The 20,060-nt window shown below is 39.4% G+C and overlaps 1 protein-coding gene across 1 annotated transcript; it reads right to left on the bottom strand.

Moving 5' to 3' along the window:
* Nucleotides 1-5,857: 5,857 nt before the first annotated feature.
* LOC140734755 (uroplakin-3a-like) lies at nt 5,858-18,488 on the bottom strand. Its single transcript, XM_073059194.1, has 7 exons — nt 18,303-18,488; nt 18,025-18,162; nt 15,323-15,581; nt 13,847-13,929; nt 9,751-9,877; nt 8,409-8,613; nt 5,858-6,827 (listed from the first exon to the last, which is right to left on the bottom strand). Exons 1-6 carry the CDS (start codon nt 18,355-18,357, stop codon nt 8,442-8,444), a joined length of 834 nt encoding a protein of 277 aa, XP_072915295.1. The 5' UTR covers nt 18,358-18,488; the 3' UTR covers nt 5,858-6,827; nt 8,409-8,441.
* Between the last annotated feature and the right edge of the window lie 1,572 nt (nt 18,489-20,060).

Below are 20,060 nucleotides of genomic sequence, written 5' to 3'. Positions count from 1 at the left end.
AGGCTAATCCGCTGCAAGGCTAATTAGAGATGACAAAATCAGCTTCATGTAAACTCCCAGCGCACCAGAAAGAGTGGGAAGATACTGAATTGGCTCCTTTGGTGAAATATGATCATTGGTTTTCCAGCAGTTCTTCATTTTGATCAAAAGATAAACAATTTTTAAAATCTGCCTAACAGTTCCCTCTTGTTGGTTTTATGTACGTTAGATCTTGCCAAAGGTTCAAAATTCAAAGTAAATTTATTATCAACGTACATACAGGTCACCATATACAACCTGCAATTCATTTTCTTGCAGCCATACTCAATAAATCCATAATAGAATCAATGAAAAATTGTGCCAACTTGGGCATTCAATCAGTAAACAAAAGACAACAAACTATACAAATACAAAAAGAAAGAAATAATAAAAATAAATGAACTATAAATATCAAGAACATGAGATGAAGACTCCCTGACAATGGATGCTACTTTCCTGTGACAGTGCTCCATGTAGATGTGCTCAATGGTGGGGAGGGCTTTACCCGTGATGGACTGGGCCATATCCACTACTTTTTGTAGGATTTTCCATTCAAACATATTGGTGTTTCCATACCGGGCTGTGATGCAGCCAGTCAATATGTTCTCCACTACACAGCCAACTTTCGGTAAAGAATACACACTTATTGGATGCTGGAGTTGGTCAGCAAATTCAGTGAGTGATAAGACATGCTTGAAGATGCCCATTATTAAAGTTCAAAGTGAATTTATTATCAAAGTAGATGTATGTCACCATATACTACCCTGAGATACATTTTCTTGCAGGTATTCAGAATAGAATGAAGAAATACAATAGAATCACTGAAGGACTACACAAGATACAAAGCAACCAATGTACAAAAGACAAACTGCAAATACAAAAAATATTATAATAGATAAATAAATAGTACTGGGAACATTAATTGTAAAGTCATTGAACGTGAGACCATGGGCTGGGGAATCAATTCAGTCTTGAGTTGAGAGAAGTTATCTATGCCGGTTCAGGAACTTGATGGTTGAAGGATAATAACTGTTCTTGAACCTAGTGGTGCGGGGTCCCAAGGCTCCGGTACCTTCTTCCCAATGGCAGCTACAAGAAGGGTGCATGGCCTCTTCTTCCAAGGATGGAGTCCTTTCTTGTGGCAGCACTCAGTGATGATCTGGGCTTTTTCATTCTTGAGTATTGGTAGTTACACATCAGGCTGTGCTGCAACCAGTCATTATTAGGACATTATTAGCACTTGTTAGCACTTCCCACGAAGAACACAATCTCCACTTCAGTCTTGACGATGTTAATTGGGCTTTAATTGGAGAAAATTATAGATGAAGCTTAACTGGGCAGATGGTCTTTTAACAATGTAACTGTTGTTAAAGATGATCATCCTATATCTCTCCAGGAAGTGAACAAATTAAACTTCTGAAGCACAATTGCTTAGGGGATTATTTTTCCAGTAATTCAGTTATCATCCAATCTGAACACAGTCTAGATCCGATGACTTTATTAGTGATGCTGAAATGTTGCTTTCATAATAAAATGTCAGAATATAGACATTGAACAAAGAAATTATTAGGGATAATGAACTTGTAGATTCCAATTAAATGTGTAATAGAGGAGTACTCTCACAGTCTCCTTTTGCTGTTTTTCACTGAATTATTAAATCTCAAATTGATTTGAAGTGAGCCTTTTTCTGTTTTTCAATCTTACAGTCACTCAAGCATTACAAAAAAAAAACCAAATTCATTAACATGTTTTGCAAGGAACGATTGAAAACATGCCTTGGAGCTGGTTTCTAATGCACTTTTCCTCTTGTTAAAATGGGCCTGAGAGCAAACTGCCTGCATAAGGGTAGTTCTGCTTCCTACCCAGGGAGACAGACGAAAGTCCCGTTCTTCATAGGAAATCATTTAATTTATGGAATTGTAGGTGGTAAATCGGCTGAAACTGAAAGTAGACGACTAAGCCAGCCTCAAAGAAAACAGAAGTGACGAAGTTGAGAAAGAAGCTATGGTGGAGGCTGGTGGGAGATGACTTAACAGAAGTTCAAGAGCTTCCATGCTGAGTTATGGCAAACTGACCTCATTTGTACCTAGTTGGAAGGTCCAAGATCTGGAGATACACTGTGGTGTGTAAAGATGCTCAAAGATAATTTGAACCCAAAGCTCACCAATTTCCTTCAAATGAGATATTATTAAAAATGCAGTACAAAGAGCCTATTCTGCCAGGCATGTCCATGATTGATCATCAAAGCAGTCATGCCTAGTATCTAGTTCTTTTCTCATGTTCTTCCACTGACTCCCTTTGAATATTGAATCCAATTTGGTTTTAACTGGAGACCAGAGGTGCATGAGCCAGTCATCATCAAGGGATCAGAGGAGGTATGGGTCAGCCACTTTAAATTCATTGGCATTATCATTTCAGAAGATCTTCCCTGGGTACAAGACATTGTATAAGACATTGGTGAGGCCGAATTTGGAGTATTGTATGCAGTTTTGGTCACCGAATTACAGGAAGGATATTAATAGGGTTGAAAGAGTGCAGAGAAGGTTTACAAGGATGTTGCCGGGACTTGAGAAACTGAGTTACAGAGAAAGGCTGAATAGGTTAGGACTTTATTCCCTGGAGCATCGAAGAATGAGGGGAGATTTGATAGAGGTATATAAAATTATGATGGGTATAGATAGAGTGAATGCAAGCAGGCTTTTTCCACTGAGGCTAGGGGAGAAAAAAACCAGAAGACATGGGTTAAGGGTGAAGGGGGAAAAGTTTAAGGGGAACATTAGGGGGAGCTTCTTCACACAGAGTGGTGGGAGTGTGAAATGAGCTGCCAGTTGAAGTGGTAAATGCAGGCTCATTTTTAACATATAAGAAAAAATTGGACAGGTACAGGATGAGAGGGGTATGGAGGGATATGGTCTAGGTGCAGGTCAGTGGGTCTAGGCAGAAAAATGGTTCGGCACAGCCAAGAAGGGCCGAAGGGCCTGTTTCTGTGCTGTAATGTTCTATGGTTCTATAGTATGCAAGTGTCATTACAGTGAAAGCACAGCAGCAGCAGCTCTGCTTTCATAGAAGTTTGCAAAGATCGGGAACGGCATCTGAAACTTTGTCAAACTTCTATAGGTATGTAGATGAGAATATATTGAATGGTTGCATTGTGGCCTAGTATGAATACACCAATAGTCCTGGACAGAAAATCCTACAAAAGTAGGTATTTCCAGCTCAGATGACAACAGATAAAGCTTTCCCCACCATTGAGCACATGTACAAGGAGCACTGTCGTAGGAAAGCAGCTTCCATCATCAGAGACCCCCCACCATCCAGGCTATGCTGCCTTCTCTTTGCTGTCATGAGAAAGGCAGCACAAGAGCCTCAAGTCCCATACCACCAGATTCAGGAGCAGTTATTACTGCTCAACTATCAGAGTCCTGAACTAGTAGGGATAACTTCACTCCAACAACCTATGGACTCACTTTCAAGGACTCTTCACATCATATTCTTGACATTTATCGCTTATTATTTTATTTTATTGTGTATTTGTATTTACTGTGAATGCCCCACAAGAAAATGAATGTCAGGATTGCATATGGTGCTATATGTACTTTGATAACAAATTTACTTTGAACTTTAACGATGATAAATCAATCTGGTTACACCAATCTGCGAACGAGAGTTGGGAACTCCAGACCAGTGAGCAGGGGCATCACTGCTAATCAAGGCACAATACAGAAAGCACAGGAGGCACTGTGTATTCTATGAAATTAACCAGAGTTCTAAAGTGGTTACTTTAAAACATGATTCACTGCCTTAAATTGTAGCTTACCAGAAAATAATTGTCAGTGGGAAAATTCACAATTACTGAATTTGGCCTACATTAAGTTGTAGTCTCATAGCAGTCGTTATTTTTAATTATACTACTCTTCATCAAGTTTAGCTACAATCGTTCTTAAGCTGCCATCTTTCTCGGGGGTTAAGTCATTGTGTGGCTCTGTGTTTGCTAGGTTTCCTTGTTCACCATCGTGCTTTCTGGGTTTCAAGAGTAAACCCAGAATTCAACACAAATCTGCCATGGATAGACAATTCCCAGCTTTTCTTCATCAAAAAAAATGTAATAAACAACTGCTTCAGCTTCCTGCATCTCCCAGAACTGATAATTGAGGGAAACAAAACTAGATTTTTTTCAGCAATTGGGTAATTGTTTAACTTATTAATTCAAGCAGAACATACAAGTTCTACTTAGTAACTATAAAACCTGCTGCTTTGTACTCTCAATCATAATTCACTCTGGAATATCTCAGTAATAAATAATTATGCCAACTCAACCCCCAGTTAATTTTGGTACATCACAATTCTTCAGATTTTATTCATGTCGTTTTTATTGTTAATATTTCCCCTAACTCTTAGGAACAGCAATTCTCTCTTCCACTACTCTCCTACTTCCTTTTTTTTAATAAAGTCTCTCCTTCCCCACCAACACACCCCCACCTCCCCCCCCCCATCCTTGCTTTGCAAAAATATTTGCAAGAAGAATTAAAAAGGAACAGCTTTCTCCTGTACCTTCCAGGTACAGCCAGCAGAGGGGGCAGTTCACCAAACTGAATAATTTGGCTGACGCAAGGAAATTCCGAAATATACAGTAGATCAACTCATCAGTGGACACAGAAACAGTATTTCAGGTTGATGCCATTAATGACTGGAAAATGGTAGAAAATGAAAGATTTTAAGCAGGTTCAGAAGAAGAACTGAAAGCTCCTGTGTCAGAGGCTAATCATGCTAAAACCCCTGAAAGGTCACACCTTCCTTGCAAAAGTGGGCAATCACCAACTGTTTCTGAACTGGTAAGTGTTTTACATCTTCCCCATAAACTGAAGATTCATATGTTCAGGTAAGTCAGGGAACATTATGAAATACTGAGGTTTACAGAATAACTAAGCCATTGTACTAGATGTGAATGAGAACAATATTCTAGAGAAGTTTCAGTCAGGTTTTAGAGAAAAAATAGAGCACGGAGACAACTAATAGTCGGTGGCAGCACAGGTGCGAGCAGAATCTCGGAGACATCTCTCCTCGATCCAAGTGTTGCCGTCGACACAATTGACGACCTTCTCCCACAGCACCTCGAGAACTGGGTTGGCCTCGCTGGTTTCACTTTTACCCCAAAGTGGACAAGCAATGATTTCCTGAAACTAAATGAAGATGAACTGAAATGCTTTTAGTTGGGTCCCAAAACAAAGGTAAACTTTTTGATAAACTTGAGAACTTGGCTCCCCTTGTAAAAACAGAAGTATAAGCCTGGGTGTTGTCCTTGATTCAGATTTGTATTTTAAAGCCTACAAGGAACGATTAGAGCATCATTTCTACACTTATGAAATATTGCAAAGATGCTTCTGTTTGTCATGCAAATGATACTGAAAAACTAATTCACACTTTTATAATCAATTAGACTAGATGATTGTAATGCACTTTAAAAGTAATCTATTGGAAACCTTCAACTCATTCAGAATGCCGCTACTGGACTTTTAACTAAAACCGGATGAGGAAGCGTATCACTCCCTACTCTGCATTGGCATACTGTACCTTTTAGAATTGATTTTAAAGTCCTTTTGTTTTTAAAGCTTTGAATGGTCTGGGACCGAAGTACATTATAGAATCACTTTTATTTTATAATCCTGCTTGAGCTTTCAGCTCCTCTTCCACTAGTCTCTTAAATTTAAACATTCTCCCTCAAAAGATCATTGGTTTATCTTTTTCAAACAACACTCCAAAACTGTGAAATTCAATACCTAGGACAACAAGGGCTGCAGACTCAAGTTGACACTTAAAGCACCAGTTCAAAACCTATATATATATTTAAACTTGCTTTTAATTAACATCATTGTCTTTTTTTATGTTGCACTTTATCCCATTGTAAAGCACTTTGAACTACATCGTTTATATGAAAATTACTCCATAAGTTATTACTATTATGTGGTTATTTGTTTCTCTACAATCATAGTAAAGGAGTAGTGAATAAAAATGATAAAAAGGCAAGTTTATGCCAATACAGTATACATATTTAAAATTAATTGCAATGAGAGGAAAAACATGTTGATATGAGAAACTTTATGGTTGAGATTGTTAGGAACTTTCCAAAACACCTGTACGATGTCAGTCAGTTTCAGTATATGCTGTCATTTGAACTTCACCCAAATTCTCGTATCAGTTGGCCTTGCTGATGTGACCTCAGGAACCATCCCTTAAAGTATATGCATGATACGTTCCTAGAGTGTGCTGCTGCAAGACTGCATGGTTCAATAATAGGAATACTTTGGAAGAATGAGTCCAGAGATTCAGAGGGATCTGGACAGACCGATGGAGAATACAGACCATTAAAACGCATCTACCCGAGGCTTGAGTAAAGAACATGTGCCCACAGTGGCTGTTGTATTGTGAAGAGATTAACATTTTCACTTTGGTATGGAGACTACGGTGATCTAATTTTATTAGCAACAAATAATAAACCGAGAAGAAGCTGAGACGTATACAAACATATTAACCAAAGATCCAAATCAGAGCCAAGACCCTCAGTGAAACTTGGCCCAACGCACTAACCCAAGGACTTTATTTCAAATATACACAGAGAAAGTTAACTGAATCACAATTAGAATTTAATTCCCCCCCCCCCCCCCATACAGTCACCATGCACTACACAGAATATGTACAGACAGATTGGCATCCTAGTTATGCAGTTTAGCCTGAAGGAAGGCAAGGAAATCATGTTGCACATCAGTGTTTTTCTCACTGCAGATTCTTGTCTTCAACCCAAAATAGCAACCCTGGGAAAGCAAGAAAATTAGGAGTAAAAGCCCGTTTTACAACAGGTTCTCATAAAATTTATCCTGTGAGACTTTCTCTCCCCTCTTCACCTGTGTCACACACAAAATTCATAAATAAGCCCCAGTCACACAACTTTGTATATCTCAAATTTTGAAATACCTTTAGCCTGCTGTCCCAGGCAATACAGCAAGCTTCAACTAAATCTGTAAATGGCTGCATTACAACCAGAAAGAACCTCAATCTCAGTAAATTTGAGTTAAATGCAACCAAGGGATTTCAATCTGTTACATTTTTTAAATATTTAATCTCTACAAGGATGTTACCTGGATTGGGGAGCATGCCTTATGAGAATAGGTTGAGTGAACTCGGCCTTTTCTCCTTGAAGCAGCAGAGGATGAGAGGTGACCTGATAAAGGTGTATAAGATGATGAGAGGCATTGATCATGTGGATAGTCAGAGGCTATTTCCCAGGGCTGAAATGGCTAACATGAGAAGGCAGTTTTAAGGTGCTTGGAAGTGGGTACAGAGGAGATGTCAGGGTTAAGCTTTTTTTACGCAGAGATGGTTAGTGTGTGGGATGGGCTGCCTGCGACGGTGATGGAGGCGGATACGATAGAGTCCCCTGGATAGGTACATGGAGCTTAGAAAAACAGAGGGCTATGGGTAACCCTAGGTACATGTTCAACACAGGATTGTGGGTCCTAGGGCCTGTATCGTGCTGTAGGTTTTCCATGTGTCTATGACTTTCAAGACCTGAAGAATGTAGACAAGGTAGGGGTTTACTGAGATGTTATTTTGGAAGTTTCAGCAGATGTTTCATAACAGAAGTCACCCACTAATTCAGTATCAGATGTCTATCCACCCACAATGGCTAGCTTCACAAAACTCAAGAGCAATGACTGGAACAAGTAGAACCAACTTGACTAAAGTTGCCTTTAACATAGAACTTTTTCTGCACTTTAAAATTATCTGGAACTGGACATTAAATGAGAAAAATGCTTTCAAATCTACCCAATTTTCCATCAATCTGATCTAAATCACCAAGATCTGAAGCACCAAACTATCCAGGTAAAAGAGTTCCCCATAACCATCTCATTCCTTCAATTTTCCTTGTAACCCCAATTTCCCCAACGTATCCCCTCCACGTAAAATGGATAACTTACAGCTCCAGATAATCTACCAACGTGCATGCCTTTAAAAGGTGGAGGAATCCTGTGGACCCAGGGGAATCCCCACCACCCCATCTCTGGCAAACCTCACGCTTCATCGGTAAGGTTTCCAATAGCAAACAGCCACTTTAAGATTGAGGTCTAAGGATTAATTATAAATTGCCAATGACTTACGCCCTTAAATGGTATGAAACTGCTCATGTCCACGTGATCCTTTCAATAGCAAACGTAATTTTAGAGAAGCAAAATACAGCAGGTTCAAAGTACATCTAACGCTAAGAGTTCTCTTAGGCCAGTTATTAGGTCTAGTCTCCCGCTGAAAGCCACCTCCCACCTAAAGAAATCACCAATTAATTGAAGCTTAAGCTTCTAAACACACAACCTGAGAGTACCCGAGCAATAAACACTTGCCTCTGAGATGTTTTCATGACCTTTCACTGGAGCTTAAGCTGATTTTTCAATAACCTGATAAAGTGACGACTCAGTTGGCTGCTGGGCAGCAAGTCTGGGCCCTGCTGTAGGGAGAGTTTCGGCATAGCCTTCATTTCTCTGATGTGTGATGTAGGTCTTGGTAATCTGTTGCTGTTCCATTACAGGATGCTCTTCGTCCATATAACTGAAGGTACAGCAGATTGTCAACATTAAATACAATGGGAGATTGAAGCAATAAATAATTGGCTTCAGTGACCAGCTTTCAGAAATACTGGCTCCCCCTCTCCCTCAAAACCACTGATTAGTTATACCGTACACAGATTTTCCTGAATCCTGAAGAAACTTCCAAACAAATGCCAATACTTTTTCATGGTCCTGAGAGTCACAATAATTAGCTTTAGCCAATGATTAGGAAGGTTCTGGAACAGCTAGATATGTGGCAGTGGATTAGTAATCATGATGAAATGCATTTAGAGAGCAAGCTCAAAACTTTAAATTTAGTTTACAAATACTTAAGCAACCAGTTCATTATTGCTCTTTTAGGTAAGAGAAGGGAGCCTTCTGCAGATAATGCTCCATAAATTTGAGGAAGGTTACAAAATGTGAACACATCTCAGCATCTTCCAGTAATTACTACAAAATACAGGAAGTCACAAGACCTAGGATGAGCTTGGTTACAACACAGGTTCCTCTTTATACTAAAGCTGGACACAAGGAAACTGTGCCCAAAGTTCAGCTTTAAACAGAAGTTACGAATAAAAACTTTGGAGAGTCTGAAATTCTGCCACCAAACAGCACCGGCAATAAGATTGTTGGACTTGGAACAGTACTGAAGGCCAGGTTTTGCTTGTTCACAATTAAAATCAGCCTTTATTCAATTAGTTTCTCACTTTTTTGGGGGTGGGAGGGGGAGCGAAATAGGTCGAGCCTGTACTGCTGCCTATAGAAACACTGAGACCTCAAGTTAGAAACACCAACTGTGCGTCAATTGTAAGGCATCAGCAAACATTCATTGGAATATACTAGCCTGCCAACATTGTTACTGGGCAACTCAGTGGAAGCACGTGAGTAGGTCACAACAGAAGAGAAAACATTCATATATTAGGTATAATTTACTTAAAGTTATAAAACTAAACTTATGTATTTGCAGCTTTATCAAAGAAACACAATTTTGTGATATCAATAAGTAAAAGCACCTAACAAAAGCATTTAATTAAACCAAAATGTAAAAGTCAAATTCAGGCTTTACAATTCATGTTCTAGAAACATGGCTTGGAATTTAAAATTGCAAGGTATTAGTTCAGAGATTTTCTATACTCACGAAATCACAAGCGAGATGACAAAGGCACACAGGATAAGGAAGAGAAGAATGACGAGAATAGTTGTGATCACCACCATTCCTCCTGTTCTGTAGCCTATCTGGGTATTGATAACTCTATAATCAGAAACTGAAGACAAAGGCTGAATTAGGCAACATTCGCGGATAAAATGGATCTGGAATAGTTATGTAAAATAACCCTACAGATTCTAGATTAGAGTGAAGATGCAAACACTATAACCAGCAAAATTTATGCTATTGCAGGAAGAGAAAAAGTAACAACTCTTGTTTGCAAAAAGTAGCATTTTAAAAGCAGGGAAAACAAGCTTGCTCCATTATTATTTCGCTGTTAGATGAATGATTTGCCTGTCGTCCTTCATGTTGGTGCAATAGCAATATTGCACATACTTCAACGTTCACAGGTACAAAAATCCAAAATCTGAAAAACCGCAAAATTCTTGTTCACCATGACATGACACCACAAATGGAAAATCCCACAAGGTGCTGGGACGGTTCCCAGGTGACGGTTCCCAGGTGATGCGCAGGTCTTTGTTCATCAGACTGTTCTGAGAAGTGACCTCATATACTCTGCTTGTGCCAGTTTTCAGTAGTCAAAGCCAGACCTTTGTGCATTACTCAGTGATTCCCATGTGTTTTGCCCTTATTCTCTACGAAAATGTCAAAAAGGCCAGCAGTTGCCCCTGTGAGTAATAGTGAAAAGAAAAAGAAGCATTTGTGTTTATCTATAAACATAGAAAGTCAAGTTGTTGGAGAAACTTGACAGTGGTGTAAGTGTGATGCATCGGACAGAGGAGTATGGTGTTGGAAAAACCACCATCTATGACCTGAAGAAACAGGACAAACTGTAGGAAGTTCTATGCTGAAAGCAATAAACAGAAGTTAATGGAAAATAGAAAAGCACTGAAGTGAAGTGAAAAATGAAGACCTGATTTTATATTGAAAGAGTGGATTCGGTGCTGAAGTGAAGATATGCCACTTAATAGTATGCTGATCATGAAACAAGTGAAGAGCTATCACGACAAACTGAAAATTGAATCTAACTTAATATCCACCGGGTTAGTTGCAGAAATTTAAGGCAAGGGATTAAAGTTTTAAAAATTTGTGGCGATAAAGTATCTGTTGATCACAAGTAGTGAAGATGATATTGTTAACACAGTAGAAAAGGTGTCCTTAGACAACATGGTGAAAATGTGCGAAGGACTTATTGAAGGGCTAGAGCTGTGTCTATTTAGAACAGAAAAAGAAACCATGTCAGCTTATAAAATAAAACACAGATTACAACAAAAGCCCTTGTCAGAGACTGACAACGCTGGAAAAACATTTTTAATAAGTCACCCAGCACAGTGCCTCCTCACCCCGAGAGCATGCGCTTCCAAATCCCTCAATCACTTCTGATATTCCTCCTCAAAATGGTAATGTATCCTCCCCCTCAAATTTCTCACACCAGATGTAGTTGTAGTGTTTGGTGCCACCTTTCTTTTGTAAGAAGTAATATTTTTGTTGTTAAAAACATTGTTTCTGCATGAAATCTGAATTTCATCTTCACCTAAAATCTTACGTCTGAGTGCAAAAGGACCAGCGTCATTATTGCATTAAAAATAAAATGCTGACTTCCCCCCCAACAGTTTTCATTACATCTATCTATAATTAAATCTGTTTTATCTTACATAAAACCTAAAAAAAGTAAAATACAAATACAGCGTACTGTAACTTTTTAAATCAAACATGGCATTGTAAGTGGAGACTGAAAGCCTGCTGTTGTTTGTTGTTGTTCAACAGCTGATTCAGGTTTTCTCCTGATGCTTCTGTGATTTTGTTACCCGCCACACATTATATTTATGGTATATAATAATTTTTACTGTTACATACATGTGTGATGAACAAGTTCAAGACAAAGTCTGCTCACCAGTGGCATTCAAATTCAGAGTTGGGAATGGTGGTGATGCCAAACAGCCATTGACAGTCCACCTGAGCAGCCGAGGTGGTATTAGCTTGCCTTTTCAGATGGTTTAATGTGCACATGGTTTCATGCACAGAATTAAAACTATTGTAAAAATAATTTCAGGGTATATGTATAAGCTGTATATGTAATGTAAATGGATTTCATGTTTAGACCTGGTTCCCAAACCCAAGCTCTCTCTTATGTAGATGCAAACATTCCAAAATCTGAAATCCAAAACACTTCTGGTCGCAAGCATTTCAGACAAGGGGTGCTCAAACTGTATCTAGTCTCTCTATTTGGAAGCAAATATAACACAATTATAACACATTGCAAAATTTGTACAGCAAAGTTGGCAGCGGGGCAGATTTAGGCTATTTTATCATTAGGAACAGCCAGAAATAGTATTGCTATTAAGAGATAGTACTTCATGCATACATTTCAAATAATTTCTAGTATTTGTTTCCAGCTTAAAGAGGGTGAAATTTCACTGAGAGCCCAATTCCCCAGTGTATTAGAACCATACATCAGTTAACATGTCCATTTACAAATACCTGCATTCCCAGTTTTCTACCAACATCTTCAAGGGACAAAATCTATGGGAAGATTTTAGGAAAGTGATTGCAGATCTGGAGGAAGTTAGTATGGTAGATCATCTGAGAATATTTGCCCCAGTCAGGGCAGACAAATTCTCATCTCACAGAAATCTGCCATCTGTGTACAGGGGGACTCAGCAGGCCAGGGACTCTCCATCAGCACTGCCCTGATGAAGGGTCTCGGCCCAAAGGTTTGACCGTTTCCTCTTTTCCATAGATGCTGCCTGGCCTGCCGAGTCCCTCCAGCATTTTGTGTCTGTTGCCTTGGATTTCCAGCATCTACAGATTTTCTCATGTTTGTCGCCACGCACAAATGTGTTCAAGGCCGAGAGTGACTCTTGCTTCACCATGAGACAATTTGGGAATGTGGTCTGCAGATTCAAAGCAATAATGGAAGAGGCCAAAATATATGGTGGTGGGTGGGAAGAAATAAAGTAAATTGTCTATTGATTTCTAAAAACTAAATGAAAGTTCTCCAAACATCACTGGCAAAACTTTTCTATTCTTTTCTTACATGTATGTTCTGGAAAAAGTTCTATTCCAGGTAAAGCAAATGCATTGATTTGTTTTAAAGCACTGCAAATCCTCAAAGAGTTGTTTTTCCAACCAATGAAATATAGATTTTGCTTGCAATATGAAGCTATTTGCACATAGCAAGCTCTGACAACATTGGAATTGTCTAACTGTAATATTCCTGAGGGCCAACGCTGATCCAGGGTGTCGGAAATAACTATTGCTTTACAATTGTGCTATCAAGATTTTTTTTTTAATTTCTTTCCACGGGAACAAGAAAGAGCTTAAACATACACCTCCACTGCAGCACCCAAAATGTAGTGAGCTGTCAGAACTGCCAGAAAACAAAACATTTCAGGGAAATTTTCCAGGGCACCATTTGACTCAAAGGAGCAAAATTAGAGCATGAATCCACACCACTCCATGTAATCATTAAATAACAAATTTAATCAGGTATACAGTAGTAGTGAATAAATTTGTTCTATGTGCATTATTATTTTATAATGGAACATTACAGAGAGGTGCAGGTGCAAGCAGACAATTTAAGGGATGATTTTAATTAAAATGTTAAAATGACGCAAGGATTAAGGTGGCAGACCTGGAAGGCATTTTCACTGGTTTGTGGCAGCCAGGAATAATTGCAGTCAGGTGATTCTACAGCAGTGCATTGAGTGAGGTCGTAAATGGGAAGTGAATTTAATGGGACTAGTGTAAATAGGTGCTTAGACAGACTTGGTCTACCTTCACCCCATATCACCATGACTTGCATCTTTACAATAGGGCATTTGTCCCTCCTCCTTTGTGATGCTTTTAAGTAGGACTGGTACAATCCTCTCTTGCAAGGTACTTGCCTGCAGCCTTTCCCATTTTAAACCAAACTTCTTAGTCTCCAGTGTACCTCAGCTGAGGGAGGGTGTTAGAAAAGAGGAAAAGTCTGTCAAGTTCTGAGACACTTCAGTAGCAAACACTGAGCTGCAATGATATCATGGTATTGCTTACGAAATGCATTCATAGATGCAAGTGCACTCACCTTGTATAAGAGAGATGGGCTCTGACCAGAGTGTTTCACTTTCAATTGAACCTGTGGTAGAGTTACGTACAGCAAACTTAAACCTATAATACAAAACATAAATATTAGAAACACAAGAGGTGCTGGAAATCCAGAGCAATACACAAAAAATGCTGGAGGAACTGAGGCAGCATCTATGGAAATGATTAGACAGTCAACATTTCAGGCCAAGACAATTCTACAGGACGGGAAGAAAAGGGGAAGATACCAGAATTCAGAAGGTGGGGGAGATGAAGGAAGACTACCTAGAAGGTGATAGGTGAAGTCAGATTGGTGGGAAAGGTAAGAGGCTTGAGAAGGAATCTGATAGGAAAGGAGAATGGACCATGTAAAGGAGGGCTACAAGGGGGAGCAAAAAAACTGGAGGGAAGAAATGATGCCCTCAGGGTGGAGGCTACCTAGACAGAATACGGGTGTTGCTCCTGCACTAAGATTGGCTTCATTGTGGCAAAAGAGGAGGCTACAGACTGACATGTCAGAATGGGAATGGGGATAGAACTTAAAATGGTTGAAGTTAGCAATATTAGAGTTAAGTGCAGCATAATGAGCAGTTGTCAGCCTTAAAATGTGAAAAATTAACCTCAATGTATACTAAAGTGCAAATGACAGTGACAAATATTTAGGTTACAGAGCAAGGTGATAGTACCATTGCAGTACTTGCTGATAGATGACTCTAATGAAATCTAGTAAAAATTATGGATTTGTATAGTTGGCCAATGGGAGAACAGCATCTTCCTGGCCACTTTACACAATGTCTTTGCAGGATTGGCAATAGCCAAAACCACTGAATGGATGGAACTTCGTTCACTACAACACTTGGGAAACATTCAGCCAAGATAACATTAATCTGGGCCAAATCCATACCCCAACCATAGGTGATAGCCTTCTGAAAATCGTCTATCCCACATCAGGTGGGAAAGAATCTAAAGTCACTATTATTAAGACAATGTTAATATCAAAAAAAGTTGATCTTTTTGAGTCTAAGCTCAGGGATGATCAAGTTGTTTTTACACAGGGCAGAAAGTTTACTACCATTAATGCAATTCAAAGTTTTTGAAGTAAATAGGTCAGATGCATTTGGGGAGACAGGTGGGTTTCTGGACAGGTCCACATATCTGAACTACATTTGTAATTTTAAAATGACAAATCTATTTAACCCTGTCTCTCTGCACATCTGGTGCAAAGTCATACTGTTAATTGTCAGTTTACAATCTGCCCTGGAATTATTGATTCTCAACTGTTTTGATTTCCTTGGCACAGTTCCCAAATACCTACCAAAGCTCCGCAAAAGTCATAACATCCAATGAAAAACTGCCCTTTAGTGCAAATTGAACTTCTAAAAATCGTTTCATCCTGCCTAATCAAGTCTTCCAGCACATTTCAGACAGATGCAGGTGAAAATAATGACAACCATGTTAATTTTGTAAATCTGCTTACCTGTAAGATGCACTTCCATTAAGTGGGGCATTGCAGTCTCCAGATTCAGTGTCAATTTTGTTTAGACACTGAACATCATTTCCAACTCTGAAGAGATATCCATCTATTTCTGCTTGGATCAACCTAGGATCTGCAGTTATCCTGAGGAGTGGAGATGTACACTGTGGAATTCCAAATCTTCCAGCACGATATGGTCTAAGTTCACCACCTTGGGTTTGCTGGTAGCTCTGTGGGCTGGTGCCAATATCATTTGTACTTGCTGTAAATATTTTTAAATGATCAGCTCAGCTATTTCAATTCATTGAGATACCTAGAAGCTGATAAATTGAATTATTTTGGGGTATAATTTATTAAATGACAAAGGGGAGCAAATTACTTAGAAATACTTTCAGAGGCTCACTGTCTTCTCTAGCTCCAGGTTAGCAACACTTACAAACCTGAATTTCAAGTAGAATACCGTAGTTTATATTAATTTGTGCACACCCTGCAGATAAAAATCAGTGATAGACAATTCAGCAGCTGTAGATATGGGCCAGCAGCATTACATTTCAACATTCCATGGGTCCTGGGGAAAATTACCTTCTCCGATGAAAGCAATTTCAAGCTACATTAGAGAAGGAAGGCAAAATAAAATTCATACCTTCTTATCCAATCTCAGCTATAAAAACAAACTAGAACAGCAAATGCAGAGGAAACAAAACAAAATGAAAGCAATCATAATTTGATGAATTGCAATGACACTGGCTCTTAATTATCAAGCTTCCTTGTAAAGCAAGAAGCATATTTGTACAAACTAGTTAAATCTAGTTATCACTCTGAATTGTTATGACTTTTATAGTTAACCCAACAGAACATAATCCCAAAAAGCTTCCCTAATATCTCAGTTGGAAAATGAGGGACAATACTAAGGTCCAATTAGATCCTAATTTTCCCAGCACTCCAACCTCAGCCAAGTTTCCACACCATGTAACAAACTCCAAAATGGGATCTTCGCCCTCACCTATGGATTCAGTTTCAAGGACTCGTTTCACATTCTCAATATTTATTGCTTATTTTTATAATTATTTCTTTTTGTATTTAGTCTGTCATCTTCTGCACACTTGTTGAACACTCAAGTCCACGTGGTCCTTCTTTGAATTGTTACGGTTATTATTCACTGGATTTATTGAGTATGGCCACGAGGCCATGTGTCTCAGGGTTACAGGGTTGTATTTGTATGTACTTTGATAATAAAGTTACTTTGAACTTTAAGTTAAAAACAGTGAACACTTTCCTTTAAGCAATTACTCACTGAACTTTATTTTTGGTAGTTAAATTTAAATGTGCTTTTCATTAGTCTGAACTTTAAAATGGCTAAAATCTGAATATCTATTGTGTCCAATAAAACACTAAAGATATTAGTATATCACTACATATAAAATAAACAAATTGTAGTTGGAAGTACAGTTGATCTGCATTTATTCATGGCCCAAGAACAGGAATGGTAATCACAAGCCAGGCAGGATCAATGGAGAGATACACAGTTAACTTTACATTTTGTTGACCTGTCATCAGAAATGCAAAACAGGGAACAAATGTGAAAACCAAAACGCTGGTAAACTCAGTTGGGCACTATGTACTGAGGTAGACACAGTCCGATTTCCTGGACTATGACTCTTTGGAAGAACAAAAACATTGGTTAGTGAGTTTGGAGAGAACAAGATTGTCCAGGTGACAAACCTGTTAATGGTATCCGAGACAAAATATTTAATAGATCTTAGTTGATATCTTTTCAGCAATAGTAGCGGAGTCACTGTAAGTTTGCCTCTGAGGTAAGCAAAACAAATTTCTCTCTGAAATGTCTATAAACTGCTGAAGATGTCAGTGCCTCTTTGCAATCATATGAAAACGTCTGCCTTTATATTACACCTGCCACATGGCATTGACGATATCCTCAGCTCTGAAGCTCAAATATCCACAACACAAGGAAAATGGCAATCACCATGCACATATCACCAAATCATAATTGATCAGAGAAGTTTGTTTTGTAGGACAGGACACCAAGGTGAAACTTATGAAGAAAAAGAAATACTGCTTGGGATTTTTGTCAACACAGGGTCTTTGTCAGTTTAAGAACCTCTTCTATTATTTTACTGCCTACTCGGGGGACATCAAGGAACTTGGAATGACTCTGCAAGCATCACGGCCAATCTGGAATCCTGAATTTTACCTTGGGCAAATTTCACTTGAACAAATGAGACCCAACTCTACCGAAAGCAAGAACACGGGAAATTAGAACAAATTCCCATCTAAACCGAGACAGAGCCGCTGAGTAACATTGATCTAAGACTACCACGGACTGGCACCCAGCGTTTCAGTGGGACAGTTTCGCTACAGCAAGGGTGTCTCATCAAAACAAGGTGATAACAAGTTCCAGGTTTCCGTCAAATCAAACTATAGGAGTTCCACTGATCGATATTCTTTTTTTTAAAAGCCTTAAGGGATACGTGGTTAGTGTGCAAAAAAAAACGAAGGAAGTTCGCGCTTACACGGGGCCAATAGACCGATTGCTGTTTCTTTGTTCTTATTCCTCCATTTGTGAAAGTTTCCAAGCCTCATGATAGTGACTTTCAAGTTCTTGGTGCATTGACATCAGATGGAAAAGAAACTAGTTATTCGCGAGAGAAGCCCGGCCAGCCAAGCATGATTTGCCCAATACTCACCGGTAGACTGCACTCCAAAAACTTCAACCACATCGCCGCTTTGAAAGACACAGACAGGCTTGGCTAGGGTCACGGTGGTAGAAGTGCGGAGCCCCCGGAGAAAAGTAGCCAACGGGATTTCCGGCTTGAAGCTGGAAGCTAAAACATAAAAACAAATTCAACAACTTTTTGATCTCTCTCTTTCTCTCTAAAATAGCCTGAAACTGACGAGATGGGATAACACACACAAACAAATTCAGTTACTTGAATCTGAATGTAAACACAAACAGTCAACTCACAGACGCATAAGGTGGATGGGACCCAAACAGCCAACAGCAATAAAACAATCTTCATGTTAGCAGGGGGAAAAAAACAGCAGTTATTTTTCAGTGGGACAAGAAGCAAATGAAGTCAGCGAGACACAAATTACACCAAAGCGACAGGTGCAGGTCGAAACCAGTCTGAGCACCAATCACAGAGAGCGACACCTGAAACCGGTTTACCGCTTGCTTCGGGTTCCAGAGAGCGACAGGAAATGAGTTGAGTATTACACATCAGGTGAGGAACGCATGGCGAGGCTGTGCTGTCAACGACAGTGGGCTTGTTTGGAGGGCTGGGAACCCACCAGGATGAAAATGAAAGGGCTGCGGGGCATGGGGAGTCAAATGTGCTCTCGGTACAGATATTCTTGTGTCCAGCGTTTATTTAAACAGGTTATTTAGAACGCCAAAAACCGATCCACAGTTCCTCACACGCGTTGAAGCACTGATCTGAGTTACGAAATAAGACCTGCAGGCAGATATTTATCTCAGGTTTTCGGAATCGTTTTACTCGAGGTAGAGAGAAGTTGAAAGAGTGGCTCAGAAAGGGTATTGGTTAATAGGCTTGCCCACAAAGGCACCGCTACCCGTTCAAAGGAAATTTATTACCAAAGCTTTTTTATTTATTATCATACTTTATATGTCACCACATACCGCCCTGAGATTCATTTTCTTGCGGGCATTCACAGTCGGTACAAAGAGACACAATGGAATCAATGAAAAACTACAAACAAGGATGGACAATCAGTGTATAAACGGAGATATGTATAAAACTACAAATACCAAAATAAACAAATTAATAACACTGAGAACATGAGTTATTGAATCCTTGGAAGTGAGATCATAGGTCATCGAATCAGTTCAATATTGAGGTGAGTGAAGTTATCCATGCTAGTTCAGGAGCCTGATGGATGAAGGATAATAACTGTTCCTGCCATGGGACTTGAGGCTCCTGTACCTCCTTCCCGATGGCAGTACAGTAAAAAGAGAGCAAGGGATGGATAATTGGTATCACTGTTCCCCCAGCAGTGAAGTAACTAAAATTCTTCCAGGCACGTGGCCTTCCGATGCAGCTAGAATAAGTTTACAAACTATGAAAGATTGTCTTTGTTGTACTTTATTTCATTATACCCTTCAATTAATAAAATCAAAAGCATGAGATTTTTCAATTTTCATTCTAAATATTCATAGTATGCATACTAAAAAGAAAAACATTTAACGTGTCACACAGATTTTGAGCAGTCTAAAACCTTCCTGCTCTGAACAATGGTTGGTCTGCACAGCTGTAAAAAGAGTTAGAGGGAACTTTGGTGGGGGTCCTTGATAATAGGTGTGCTCACTGGCGGGGAGGGTTTTTCCTGCGATGGACTGGGCTGTATGCACCACTATTTGTAGGCTCTTCTGTTCTTGGGCATGGGATTTTCCATACCAGACCAGGATGCAGACAGTCAGGATACTCTCCATTGCACAGCTATAGAAGTTTGCCAAAGTTTTAGATGACATTTCGGATCTATGCAAACTTCTAAGAAAGTAAAGGCACTGCCTCTACCAGCACTTGGGTGCTGGTTTCAGGGCAGATCCTCGGATATGATAATGCTCAGAAATTTCAAGTTTTTTGGCCCTCTCCATTTCTGATCCCCTGACGAGGACCAGCTCATGGATCCCCTAGTTCTTCCTCCTGTAGTCAATAATCAGCTCTTTAGCTCTGCTGATGTTGAGTGAGAGATTGTTGTTGCG

The sequence above is a fragment of the Hemitrygon akajei genome, chromosome 10 (genome assembly GCF_048418815.1).
Source record: "Hemitrygon akajei chromosome 10, sHemAka1.3, whole genome shotgun sequence".
In the NCBI taxonomy this organism is placed as follows: domain Eukaryota; kingdom Metazoa; phylum Chordata; class Chondrichthyes; order Myliobatiformes; family Dasyatidae; genus Hemitrygon; species Hemitrygon akajei.
The sequence above is the reverse complement of the archived record's forward strand: the minus strand, read 5'-3'. Positions and strand labels throughout refer to the sequence as shown.